Consider the following 14,520-nt stretch of genomic DNA (forward strand, 5'->3'; position numbering starts at 1 on the left):
AGGTTATGGTCCAACAGGTCTATTTGGAAGCTCTAGCTTGTGTCTCGTCATGAAGGAGCAGCGCTCTGAAACGTAGAGCTTCCAAATAAACCTGTTGGACTATAACCTGCTCTTGTGTAATATTTAACTTTGTCCACCCCAGTCCAACATCGGCACATCCACGTCAGTTTACTCACTTTAGCTTTAATATAATTTTAATATAATATTTAATGGATGGAAGAATAATGAACTTGCATTTCTGTAGCATCTTTGGGGGGTGCGGGTGGCAGGGCAACGTTTTCACGCAGAGGGTGGTGTGTGTGTGTGTGTGTGTGTGTATGGAATGAGCCAAGTGCTGGCAAACGGGACTAGATTATTTTAGGATATCTGATCGGCATGGACAAGTTGGACCAACTGGTCTGTTTCTGTACTGTACATCTCTATGCCTCTAGACTCTAATTTGTTTGAGATGGGATTGTAACTTTCAAAGGTGTTTTAACAAATTGCACATAATTTTCAAAATTGCGCAGATATAATTTGGTGATGATCCACTTTTGAACATTCTACTCAACCCATATTTTGTTCTGTCTTGGTCCTGGTAGAAGCTCAATGATCTGAGCTGTTAACTTTTGTTTCTGTCTCCACAGTTCCTGCCAGACCTGCTGAAGGTCTTCAGCAGTTTGTATTTCTTTACTCTCTGGTTAAATACTTCAAGGGGAAAATTAGCAGGGCTATAAGAGAGGGAGAGGTTGATTGTGAAAGGGATTAAGTGGGCACCTCTTTCAAAGGTCCAGCATAAGGGCGATGGACCAGATGGCCTGTGGTTTTAGACTTCGTTTTTATTGTCACCTGTACTCAAGTACAGGAGTACAGTGGAAAGTGTATAATGTCACCACACAAGGCACCATCTTAGTACCTAGGTACAAAGTAGTAAGAGAAACAAGAGTTTAAAAAGTTAAGCATTACTTCATAGAATAAGTAGAAAAATAAAGAAATAAGCTACTAGTTAACATCACAGTCTTTCTTATTTAAACTAAGGAAATAAAGGAATAAGCTGTAAGATTCTACAGTTCCAGTGGTAATGTAAAGGCTTCTCGCAGATAACAATGAGTACATAGTAGCCTAACCTTTTGTGAGGGAGTGAGAGCTTGATCCGGTGGGGCATGGGGTGTCGTAGAGTCACCATCGTCCAGGATTGGTGCAGCCTCTTACCAAGGTACAAGTGACTTGTGCAGGATCTGAGGGTTCTATCCGATGATAAACAATAGGGCTATTGTCCAGAGGAGGGCAGGGTGCAGTGGGGAGTTGGAGAGACCATTGCAGGAGGGGTTGGGGAGGAAGATGGAGATTTCCAGATGGAGGTGTGAAGGAGGCTGTAAGAGGTAATGAATTCTTTGCAATTGAATGTAGGATGTCTGATGTAGGGGTCCATAGACTATACTTGGGAAGAATGTAGCGGATCCAAATGTAACCAGCGCTATCAATTGTTAAATTTCAGTCTGAGGTTGAGTTCAGAATTGGAGTAAAGGAGATTGGAACTTTTTGTTAAATATGCTATCTTTTATGCATTAGGTGTAACCTCCCCAGCCTGTACAAGAGTGATGGCTTTTCTCATGTTGAAGAGTTTGTCAGTTATATTGAAGGGAGAAAAGAATTCTTTTAACATGCGCTTGTTGTCTTTACCGAATTAAATTCTGTGTCTTGAAAGTTAATACAAGTCCTTAGCGTATTGTTGCTGTATGTCAGCATTACCTAATAGGGGAGTTCAGTGAGAATGAATTAAATAACTGCCTAAAACCAGACAAAGCATCTGCTCCGAAAATCCCAGAAGAGTCCTCAAAAGAAAAATGGGTTGATGGTTGATAAAATCCCATCTGGTCCACTAAAGTCCTTTAGAGGAAGGAACTCTGCCATCCTTACTTGGCCTGGCTTGGCCAGTGTGTATCTCCAGACCCACAGCAATGTAAATGACTCAAAAATACCCTCTGGGCAATTAGGGACAGACAATACACGCTGGTCCAATCAGTGGTGCCCAAATCCTGTGTAATGTTGAAATGGATTGGGATGTAGAAAAGTCAAATCAAGACGATTGGAGGTGGGGTGGCTCTGGAGAATTTTTTAAAACAGCTTGCATTTCTATAACACCTTACAGGACATTATTTTACAGGATTGAAACACTTGTGTATGCATCTTATAGCATAGAAATTACAGCAGTCAGTTAGTGCTCAGGAAGCTCCCACAGGCATCGATGTGATTTAATTTTTTTTTGTGGGATGTCGATGTTGCTGGCTGGACCCAGCGTTTACTGCCTATCCCTAGTTGCCCCTTGAGAAGGTGGGGGTGAGCTGCCTTCTTGAACCGCTGCAGTCCATGTGCTGTAGGTAGACCCACAATGCCCTTAGGGAGGGAATTCCAAGATTTTGACCCAGTGACACTGAAGGAACAGCGATATATTTCCAAATCATGATGGTGATTGGCTTGGAGGGGAACGTGCAGGGGGTGATGTTCCCATGTACCTGCTGCCCTTGTCCTTCTAAATGGAAGTGGGCATGTGTTTGGTAGGTACTTTCTGAGGATGTTTGGTGAATTTCTGCTGTGCATTTTGTTGATGGTACACACTGCTGTTACTGAGTGTCGGTGGTGGAGGGCGTGAGTGTTTGTGGATAATGATCTGATTATTTCTGTTGCTGGTGTTGGATGTAGGATAGATATTGATAAGGGACCTGCTGCTGTTCCTGATAATGTCCGTGGGCTGTTTTCCAGTCGCCTGAGAGAGCAGACAGGGGAGCTGGGCCTGAGGTGTTGCCTGAAGAACAGTACCTCTGACTCCCTCAGTATCTGGGCAGGTTGCCTCCTGGATCAAGGGGAGGTCATGGCCTAGTGGAATTACCAATGCGCTATTAATCCTGGAGGGCCTGGGTTCAAATCCAGCCATGCCAGATGATGGAATTTGAATTTAATAAAAATCTGGAATTAAGAGTCTGGTGACCATGAAACTGTTTTTGATTGTCGTTAAAGTTCACTAATGTCCTTTTGGGAAGGAAACTGCCATCCTTACTGGATCTGGCCTACATGTAGCTGCAGCCCATATGTGTTTGACTCTCATCTGCCCTCTGGGATGGGCAATAAATGTGAGCCTAGCCAGTGATGCTCCCATTCTGTGAATTAACATATAAACAATGTCTGGCATGAGCCGTGAGTGGTAGAAGAGTCACTATTCTCTCTGGGGGAGAGCAATGGGTTCATGTGGCACTGGTTCAGCAGCAACTGCAATATTGAGTTCTAGACCTTCTTCAGTGAAGGCACTGGCGAGGATGCAACAAAGTTAAAGACCATAAGGAAAATAAACAGTATTAGGCCCTTTGGTCCCTTGAGCCTGATCCTGATCGTGGCTGATCCGAATTCCTCACACCTGCTCTCCTCTCGGTTCTCCGACTGATCAAGAATCTATCTCTAATCACGAGATTGGCCCCAGGGGTGAGGGATAGTTCTGAACAGACAGACTGGAGAAGTTGAGATTGCGTTCTCTGGAGAGTAGGTTGAGAGGAGATTTGGGATCAAGATGTTTCGGGAGAAACTGTTACTATCCATGAAAGACTCAAGGAGCAGAAGGCACTGGCTTAAGGTAATTTACAAAAGATAGAGTGATGGCTTAGGGAGAAACTGATTCATTTGGGTCTGGAATGCACTGTCTGAAAATGTGGTGGAGTCTGGTTCATTCGAGGCTCTTGAAAGGGATTTGAAATATCTAGACAATATAGGGTTCTGGAGAGAAAGGAGATTGGGACCCCAGTACATTGTTCATTCAGAGGACTAGTACAGTCATGATGGGTTAAAAGGCCTTCACTTGCAGTGTAACCATTCTTTGGAGAGTGAAGTACAGTGGATACCAGAGATACACGAGGCCTGGTAGCGTCTGCTGAGAGACTGAGTCAACAATTCAGAGTGATGACTGTCAGTGACTGGGAAGGTGGGTGCCAACATGCCTATGTTCCTCTGCTATCATGATTCCCAATCAGTTCCCAGAATTTGGTCAGAGTGAGGCCATCTCACTGCTGGCAGGGAGTGGGGAAGGGAAGGGTGGAGAAACCTGGGATTGGATCCACTGGAACCATTCCTGGGCATATTTTAGTGGCTGGGTGATATTCATTCACCATCTTCTCAGGGAAAAGATAAACTATACATTTACCTCAACAATTTCTTTATCTAAGTATAGAAATGTCCTTGTTGAATAAATTCCAACTGGAATTGAGGTTAAAATTCACTTCTGTTTCAGTGTGTGTTGTACCTTCAAGGTAAAAAGCACGCTCTTCCAACTTTTATAGCGGTCTCACCAGCAAAGTCAGCATTTCTTGAATGCTTACAGTGCAGATAGAGGCCATCTGGCCCATCGAGTCTCCAAACAGCATCCCACCCTATCCTGTAACTCTACCATCGTTAACCCACCTAGCCTGCACACTATAAATGTAATTTCCCATGGTTAACCCACCCTAACCTGCACATCTATGGACTGTGGGAGTAAACTGGAACACCCAGAGGAAACCCACACAGACACTGGGAGAATGTGTAAACTCCACACAGATAGTTGTCTGAGGCTGGAATCGAACCTTGGGTCCCTGGCGCTATGAGGCAGCAGTGCTAACCACTGTGCCACCCTCTATCCTTGCACCTTTCTCAAAAACATTCTTGCCCTCCACCCAATCTCTCCCTTTCTGTTCTCTACCCCACCTGCGCCCAACCACGTTTAAACACAGTTCATCTCCAACTTGTCTCCATTCTGATGAAAAGACATGGATTTGAAACATTAACACAAGCTTCTCTCTCCACAGATCCCACCAGGCATCTCCAGCATTTGTAGTGCTCTCTGTCTTTGTCTTTGTATTGAATTTCCCGCATCCACAGTATTTCCATTCGGTTCAGCACTCCTTCTGCCTTGGCCATTTTGATGGTATTTCGGAAATGTGCTTGGTTTTTTTAAAATTAAATATTTTGAGTTATGCCCTCAATGACTCTGAGGACAGTAAGCAGCTTTCAGAACAGACTTGTTACTATGCAGAAGGAGACTATTTGGCCCATTTTGTCTGTGCTGGCTCTTCATATGAATATAATTATCTAGTGCCAATCTTGCACTTTTTTCCCCATAGACTTGCACCTTATTTTTGTCCAAATAACCATCTAGTTCCCTTTTGAATCCTTCAGTTCAGTTACCTGGAGAAAGGAAGAAGTTAACAAAGAGTTGCTCCTATAGAACCTGATTTGGGGAATTAGTAATGGAGGTGGCAGATGAATTAAGCAAATGTTTTGCCTTATCCTTCATTAAAGAAGATACAAGTAACACCCAGGAAATGGTTGTAAGTCACCAATTGGGAGGGAGGGGGAACCAGAAAATCACAATTTTCTGGGAAGTAATAGAGCAAAACATTTGAAAAGCAAGTTGACAAGTCCCCAGGTACTAAAGGATTTCTTCCTAAGGCCTTAAAGTTTTGATAGTTAATGGGTTGGTTTTAATTTTCCAGAGCTCATTATATTCAGGGAACTCATTATATTCATTTAGATTGAAAAACAGCAAATGTAACTCCTTTATTCAGAAAGGAGGGGGAATCAAAAAACAGGAAACTACAAACCAGTTAGCTTAACATCTGTCATAGGGAAAATATTCAAAGTTCTTCCATAACGATCCTTTAACAGAGCACTGAGATAAGTTAGAGGTAGGCAAGCAGAGCCAACATGTCTTTACCAAAGGTAGATCTTTGAAGATTTACCTTATGCTGTAGATACAAAGAACATTACAGCACAGGAACAGGCCCTTCAGCCCTCCAAGCCTGTGCTGACACATTTTGCCCTTCCATACTAGAACTGTCTTCATTTATAGCATCCATATCCCTCTATTCCCTTCCTATTCATGCATCCATCCAGGTGTTTCTTGAATGCTGCTATTGTGACTGCTTCGACCACCTCCTCTGGCAACGTGTTCCAGGCACTCACCACCCTCTGTGTAAAAATCTTGCCTCACACCTCTTTTAAACTCTCCCCTCCTGCACCTTGAACCTGTATCCCCTAGTAAATGACCCTTCCACTCTGGGGAAAAAGCCTCATAATTCCCACTTTATCCATGCCATTCACAATCTTTTAAACTTCTATCAGGTCGCGCCTCAGCCTCCTGTGTTCCAGTGAAAATAAACCCAGTCTATCCAACCTTTCATCATAGCTAAAATCCCCCATACCAGGCAACATCCCTGCAAAAGTCGTAAGTTCATGGAATGCCCTGCCAGTAGCAGTGGTGGACTCTCCCTCTTTATGGGCATTTAAGCGGGCATTGGATAGGTATATGGAGGATAGTGGGTTAGTATAGGTTAGGTGGGCTTGGATTGGCGCAACATCGAGGGCCAAAGGGCCTGTACTGCGCTGTATTCTTCTATGTTCTATGTTCTAAACCTTTTCTGTACCCTCTGCAAAGCATCCACATCCTTCTGGTAGGGTGATGACCCGAACTGTGCCCAATGTTCCAAGTGTGGCCTAACTAAAATTCTATAAAGCTGCAGCATAACTTGTCTATCCTTATAATCAATGACCCTTCCAATGAAGGTAAGCATGTCATAGGCCTTTTTTACTACTATATCTACCTGCACTGCCACCTTCAGTGATCTGTGGGCCTGCACACCCAGATCCCTCTGCATATCATTACTCCTAAGGGTTCTGCCATTCACTGTATAATTTCCACCCGTACTTGACCTTCCAAAGTGCATTGCCTTACATTTATCTGGATTAAACTCCATCTGCCATTTTTCTGCCCATGTCTCCAACTGATCTATATCCTGCTGTGTCCACTGACAATCCTGCTCACTAACTGCAACTCCACCAAACTTTGTATCACCTGCAAACTTACTCATTAGACCAGCCACTATTTCCTCCAAATCATTTGTGTGGACCATGAACAGACTAGATTACTAGGTGGGCGGCACAGTGGTTAGCACTGTTGCCTCACAGCGCCAGAGATCTGGGTTCAATTCCCGCCTCAGGCGAGTGACTGTGTGGAGTTTGCACATTCTCCCCGTGTCTGCATGGGTATCCTCCGGGTGCTCGGGTTTCGTCCCACACTCCAAAGATGTGCAGGTTAGGTGAATTGGCCATGCTAAATTGCCCGTAGTGTTAGGTGAAGGGGTAAATGTCGGGGAACGGGTCTGGGTGAGTTGCACTTTGGCGGGTTGGTGTGGACTTGTTTCCACACTGTAAGTAATCTAATCTAAACAGCAGGGGTCCATTAGTCACAACCCTCCCTTCGGAAAAGCATCCTTCCCCCGCTAGCCTCTGTCTCCTATGACTAAGCCAGTTCTGTATCCCTCTTGACAGCGAACCCCTGATATTATGTGACCTCACCTTTTGTACCAGTCTGCCATGAGGGACCTTGTCAAAGGTTTTTACTGAAGTCTATGTAGACAACATCAACCACTTTTACCTCATCAATCATCTTCGTCACCTCCTGAAAAAATTATGGGGGATACGCAGGAATGTAAAGTTGAGGTTAAAGAATGATATTAATTTGGGATGTTTTGATTATATTGAGGCACTATATCAATGAAAGCTTGCTATTGCAATAGTGAAGAGGTCACCTGCTGTCATTGAAACTGTACGTGAACAAGGTGGTGCTGTAATAATGACATCACACGGGCCAGTAACCCAAACTGATAACTTCATACACAGGTTCAAATCCCACTACAGCAGAAGATGAAATTTTAATTCAACTTTAGGGCTGCTGTGATGCAGTGGTAGTGTCCCTACCTCTGAACCAGGAGGCCCAGGTTAAAGTTCCACCTGCCCAAGAGGGGCGTAATATCACTGAATCGGTTGATAAGGATAAAACAAATGTAACAGTCTCAGTACTGACAGCACTAGCATTGTCTGTTTAGGGTGTAGGTTTGCTCGCTGAGCTGTAGGTTTGATATCTAGACCTTTCATTACCTGGCCAGGTAACATCATCAGTGAAGCTTGGAGGTCGCCACTGATGATGTTACCTGGCCAGGTAATGAAAGGTCTAGATATCAAACCTACAGCTCAGTGAGCAAACCTACACCCTAAACCTCAACCTGAGCTACAAACCTTGCAAAAATTGTCTGTTTATGATACCTGCATCTCTCACTATTGACAGTATTTTCCCACCTGTCTCATTTCTCTCTGTTTTTGGCTTTCCCTCCAGGCCCAGTATGGGAATTACCAGCAGTGAGTCAGTCGTATCGTTTTTTTCCAGTCGCCTGACGTTCTGATAAGGGCCTTGTTTTTTAACCCTCTGCACTGTGGGTGTCTAACCGCCACCAGCAATTCATCAAAGTTTCACCTCCTTGTGTCCAGGACAAGCATTTTGACGTCTAAGTAGCTGATGCCATTGCCTCTGAGGTTGGGCAGTACCCAGTCTAATACCTAGTGGCTAATTGCAGGCCATCGCTGTGTGACATCATCTCTAAGACGTGAAGGGTCTTCTTAACAGTTCTTCAGCAGTGACGTTAACACAGAATATTGAGAAAGAGGACCCCTCTCTTCGCCCCCCACCCCCCCCCACACCAACCACCACCCTGCATCTCCCCTCCCACCAAGCCCCCCACCTTGCTAAATTTGACCACCAGCACTCATCCAGTCAATGGGATCTTGTGCTAAATTTTGAGATACCCTGCTTTGGTCATCTGAGAGAGAGAGAGGGGGCACATAGAGGCTTCACCATCTGCTTTTCCGAGACCCTGATCATCTCTGTAAATTAACCACTCACTGTGCCATATTTGTTTCTCACACTGACTTTACTTAAGCAGAATTAACATTTGTTACGAGCAGGATTTACTTTTTAAAAAGCGGACGAGCAGATTTTCCTTGAGTGGGGGGAAAAACGTGATGCATCTGATTTTCAGGAAAGAAACTCTATTTTAAATGAAAATAGACTGAGGAGAGAAGCTGTCGGCCAATTTGATTGAATTGTGGGTGACTAATATTTAAAATCTGCTCGGGTTACATGTAAACCAGTAAACAAGCTCAAACTTTGTGAAATCTCCTCCCAGGAGGAAATTTCGAAGAAAAGTTCCACCAGGGTCAATCGTTGTTGCACAAACTTGTTTTAACGTAAAATGATGACAATTTTGTATTGTTACGTATTGAACAATAGACTAGAAGAATTTGTTACGCTTCTGATTTTTAACTTGATTGTTTTAAAGAGTGGGGTTTTGCTTTGAGTAGTAATTGACTTTTATTTGTCCCAAACAGACCCTCCTTTAAGCATCTCCAACCCCCCTCCCCACACCAAACCGAGCCCTTTCTGTTTTTAAAGACGTATTTCGGAGGGTAGGTGGTGATTTCTGGACATTTGGTTAACCTGATCATTGTGTGTACAGATTTGGCAAAGGAACTCAAACAGTATTATTATTCACATCTGTACTCATCAACCATTTGTACGTTCTGTGACAGACCCCTCCGCACAGTATTTTGTTGATATTTGAAATATGTGCATCACTGGATCATTACTAAAAGGCAAATAAATTATTGTGATTTCACAAGCTGCTCTATGTCATTTGTGTTTTATTTCCCTGTGATTAATTGCACAAGTATTTTACTGTCTGAACGTGGAGTAGGAAAGAGGTCTCGGATGACCCGAGTTTGTTCAACGTGACAACGTGTGAAATTAATACCCAGGGCTGTGTCATTTCTTGAGGTGATTTCAGTGGCGCTAAATGTTCTTGGGATGAACAAGGGCAGCAGATAACATGGGAGCACCATCTCCTGCAAGTTCCCCTCTAAGACACTCACCATCCTGACTTGGAAATATACACTTTTTAAAAATTAATTCATTGGATGTGAGTGTTGCTGCCCAGGCTAGCATTTATTACCCACAGAACCTTGATGTGGAAGCGCCGGCGTTGGATTCAGAAATCACACAACACCAGGTTATAGTCCAACAGGTCTATTTGAAATCACAAGCTTTTGGAGCGCTGCTTCTTCACCTGACAAAGGGACAGTGCCCTGAAAACAGGTGATTTCAAATAAATTGGAATACAGCAAATGAGATGCCATTATTTAAAAAGGGAGGTAGACAAAGATGGGGAATTATAGACCAGCGAGCTTAACCTCTGTAGTGGGGAAGATGCTTGAGTCTATTATCAGGGAAGAAATAGCAAGGCATCTCGATAGAAATTGTCCCGTTGTATAGATGTAGCATGAGTTCTTGAAGGGCAAGTCATGCTTAATAAATCTTTTGGAACTCTATGAAGACATTACGAGCAAAGTGGACAACGGGGACCCACCGGATGTGGTATACCTCGATTTCCAAAAGGCCTTTGACGAGGTGCTGCACGTGAGGCTGCTCCATAAGGTAAGGATGCATGGTGTTAGGGGTAGAGTGTTAGCATGGATAGATAATTAGTTGACTAACGGGAAGCACAGAGTGGAGATAAATGAGTGCTATTCTGGGTGGAATTCAGTGACTAGAGGTGTGCCTCCGGGATCTGTGTTGGGACCACAATTATTCACAATTTATATGAATGATTCAGATTTGGGGACCAAAGTGTCAAAGTTTGCAGATGACACTAAGGTGAGTGACAGAGCAAAGTGTGCAGAGGACTGTGAAACTCCGCAGAGGAATATAAATACATTGAGTGAGTGGGCAAAGGTCTGGCAGATGGAATACAATGTTAACAAATGTGAAGTCAGCCATTTTGGTAGGAGTAACAGTAAAAAGGATTATTACTTGAATGGTAAAAAGTTGCAGCACTCTGCTATGCAGAGGGGCCTGGGTGTCCTTGTTCGTAAATCACAGAGGGTTGGTCTGCAGGTACAACAGGTCATTAGGAAGGCAAATGGAATTTAGTCTTTTACTGCTGAAGGGATTGAGTTTAAAAGCAGGGAGTTTATGTTGTAGCTGTACAGGGTGCTGGTGAGGCCACACCTGGAGTATTGTTTGCAGTTTTGGTCTCCTTACTTGAGAAAGGATATACTGGCACTGGAGGGGGTGCAGAAGAGGTTCACCAGGTTGATTTCAAAGTTGAGGGGGTTGGCTTATGAGGAGAGACTGAGTAGATTGGGATTATATTTATTGGTATTTAGAAGAATGAGGGGGGATTTTATAGAAACATAAAATTATGAGGGGAATCGATAAGATAGAAGTAGAGAGGATGTTTCCACTGGCAGGTGAAACTAGGACAAGTGGGCACCACCTCAGGATGAGAGGGAGCATGTTTAGGACTGAACTGAGGAGGAACTTCTTCACCCAGAGGAATTCCTTGCCCAAGGAAGTAGTTGACACTATTTCAGTAAACGTTTTTAAAGCTAAAATAGGTTTTTTTAAACAATAAAGGGATTAAGAGATATGGTGAGGGCACAGGTAAGTGGGACTGAGTGCACGATAAGATCAGGCATGATCTTATTGAATGGCGGAGCAGGCTTGAGGGGCCAGACGGCCTACTCCTGCTCCTGGCTATTGTGTTCTCGTGTGTGACTTCTGATTTTGCCCAGAGAACAGTTAAGAGTTGACCACATTGCTGTGGGTGTGGAGTCACATGTAGGTCAGATAAAGATGGCAGATTTCCCTCCCTAAAGGGCATTAGTGAACCAGATGAGCTTTTACGACAAATGACAACGAATCATAGAGTTAAACAGCACAGAAACAGACCCCTCGGCCCAACCCGTCCAGGCCAACCAGGTTTCAGAAACTGAATCAGTCCCATTTGCTTGTGTTTGACTCATACTTCTCCAAAATTTCCTAACCATGTACCTGTCTAAATGTCTTTTAAACATAGTAATTGTACTTGCTTCTATCACTATCTCTGGCAGCTCGTTCCATAATGCACACCACCCTCTGTGTGAAAAAGTTGCGCGTCAAGGTCCCTCTTTCCCCTCTCACCCTGGCCCTATGCCCTCTAGTTCTGGACTCCCCCACCCTAGGGAATAGACCTTGACTATTCACCCGATCCATACCTCTCATTATTTTATAAACCTCTATAAGGTCACCCCTCAGTCTCCAACGTTCCAATTAGACTTGCTTTTCATTCAGAATTTTATTATATTTGAATTTCACCAGTTGCCATTATGGGATTTGAACCCACTGTTGTGGTTCTGTTCGCCGAGCTGGGAATTTGTGTTGCAGACGTTTCGTCCCCTGTCTAGGTGACATCCTCAGTGCTTGGGAGCCTCCTGTGAAGCGCTTCTGTGTTGTTTCCTCCGGCATTTATACTGGTTTGTCTCTGCCATTTCCGGTTGTCAGTTCCAGCTGTCCGCTGCAGTGGCCAGTATATTGGGTCCAGGTCGATGTGTTTGTTGATAGAATCTATGGATGAATGCCGTGCCTCTAGGAATTCCCTGGCTGTTCTCTGTTTGGCTTGTCCTATAATAGTAGTGTTGTCCCAGTCGAACTCATGTTGCCTGTCATCTGCGTGTGTGGCTACTAAGCATAGCTGGTCGTGTCGTTTCGTGGCTATTTGGTGTATTTGAACCCATGTCCCCAAAACTTTAACCTGCACTTCTGAATTACTAACTCAAGGATATTATCATTATTCTATCATCTCCCTTAATATCACCGTTCCTTCAGAGTCGCTGGATCAGAATCCTGGAATTCCCTCCCTAAGGGCATTGTGGGTCTACCTACAGCACATGGACTGCAGCGGTTCAAGAAGGCAGCTCACCCCCACCTTCTCAAGGGGCATCTAGGGACGGGCAGTAAATCCTGGGCCCAGCCAATGACAGCCATGTCCCATGAGTGAATATATAAAAAGTTGCAGGTGTGTTCATGGATGGATTTCTAAACTTGAGAAGTTAAAGATGAGCTATTCACATTAAATAGTCCAACAGGAGACTCGAGAGAAAACTCTTCAGTGAAAGAGTGGGTGAATTGTGAAGTTGCCATCATGGGGAATGGGATGGTTTGAACCGGACCAGTGTTAAGGTGGGTGAGTACCTGGGGTGGGGAAAGAAAAGGAAGGCTTTGCTGATTTGATGATGTGAAGTTTCATGGTTGGAGGCTTGTGTGAAGCATAAACATCAATTTGACCCATTTGGGCTGAATGGCCTGTTTCCAGGGTATATGGTCTTCGCTATTGAATGAGAACTTCCAATAGTCAGTCCCAGCTTGACCTTCCTCTGATGGACACTAGGTGGCAATAACTCCTGCATCAACAGATCTCTCTTGTATAATTATTCCATCAGGACCAAACGTTTTTTGGTGGAAGCTCTGAAATTTTGTGGTCTTGCAACCAACAGATAGGATGCAAGGGAACACCTGAAACTGAAAACAAGCACTTACTGCCATCAATAAAATTTATTGTGTGTAGGTACTGTGCCCAGTTCCTCCTCGTTTCAATTCTTAGTTTTATTCATGATTTGGAGATGCCGGTGTTGGACTGGGGTGTACAAAGTTAAAAATCACACAACACCAGGTTATAGTCCAACAGGTTTAATTGGAAGCACTAGCTTTCGGAGCGACGCTCCTTCATCAGGTGATTGTGGAGGGCTCGATCGTAACACAGAATTTATAGCAAAAATTTGCAGTGTGATGTAACTGAAATTATACATTGAAGAATTGATTGTCTGTTAAGCCTTTCATCTGTTAGAATACAGTGATAGTTTCACTTCTTTCATGTGTAAATCACAAAACCCTTTTTTTTAAAAGTTGCATTCTCGGGTTAGCTGTTAACAATGGTGATAGCTAGACAATATGTTGAAGGTGTTGGCCCCCTGTGTTCTCTGTCTATGACCTGATGTTTAGATTGATTCCAATCTAAAAAGTGAAATAACAGAGTTTTACATAAATTCATGCAGTTTTTGAGCTCAGAGTTCGACATGAATCTATGTGGTTTTTGAGCAAAGTGCAATGTAACTCTGAAAGTACCAAAAAATATTCACCACACACAATATATATGTGTGCATGTGGGTCTTTGTCTGTCTGTCTGTCTGGGGTGGGGGTTGTGAGTGTGAGAAAGTGTGTGTGTGTGTAGTGAGTGCAGAGTGTCTTAAGTCTGTGAGGGGGTGCATGTGTGGGAGTCTGTGTGTCTATAAGGGTGTGTGTGGGTGTCTGTGTGCGCGTCTGTGTGTATCTGTGTCCGTGTGCATGTGTGTAGGAATATCTGTGTGTGTGTGTGTAGTGCAATGGTGATCACCTGTAATGTGACATGAACCCAAGGTCCCGGTTGAGGCCCTCCCTATGGGTACCGAATTTAGCTATCAGCCTCTGCTCGGCCACGTTCCTCTGCCTGCCTGTCCCGAAGTCCACCTTGGAGGATAGTCACCCGAAGGTCCGAGGCTGAATGTCCTGGACCACTGAAGTGTTCCCCAACTGGGAGGGAACCCTCTTGTCTGTTGATTGTTGTGCGGTGCCCATTCATCCGTTGTCGTAGCCTTTGCTCGGTTTCCCCAATGTACCATGCCTCCGGGCATCCCTGCCTGCAACGTATAAGATAGACAATGTTGGCTGAGTCACATGAGTACCTGCCATGCACACAGTGGGAGGTGTTCGCACGCGTAATAGTGGTATCTATGTCCACAATCTGACACGTTTTGCAGCGTCCACCGTGACAGGGT

General features: G+C 44.1%; 1 protein-coding gene across 8 annotated transcripts in view; it reads left to right on the top strand.

The window, feature by feature from the left end:
• The window catches only part of ss18 (SS18 subunit of BAF chromatin remodeling complex), an 80,173-nt gene extending 70,657 nt beyond the window's left edge, over positions 1-9,516 (top strand). For all 8 annotated transcript variants that reach the window (XR_006311341.2, XM_087986738.1, XM_043687615.2 and 5 more), the window contains one exon: positions 8,174-9,516. Coding sequence is in view for 7 of the 8 variants with exons in the window: in XM_087986738.1 (XP_087842864.1) it covers positions 8,174-8,200 (27 nt within the window). In the remaining variant the exon portion in view is untranslated. The remainder of the gene's footprint in view (positions 1-8,173) is intronic.
• Positions 9,517-14,520: the final 5,004 nt, after the last annotated feature.

This window comes from Chiloscyllium plagiosum, unplaced genomic scaffold (genome assembly GCF_037043375.1).
Source record: "Chiloscyllium plagiosum isolate Xiang-an unplaced genomic scaffold, Cpla_swu_hap1 HiC_scaffold_4, whole genome shotgun sequence".
Lineage (NCBI taxonomy): Eukaryota > Metazoa > Chordata > Chondrichthyes > Orectolobiformes > Hemiscylliidae > Chiloscyllium > Chiloscyllium plagiosum.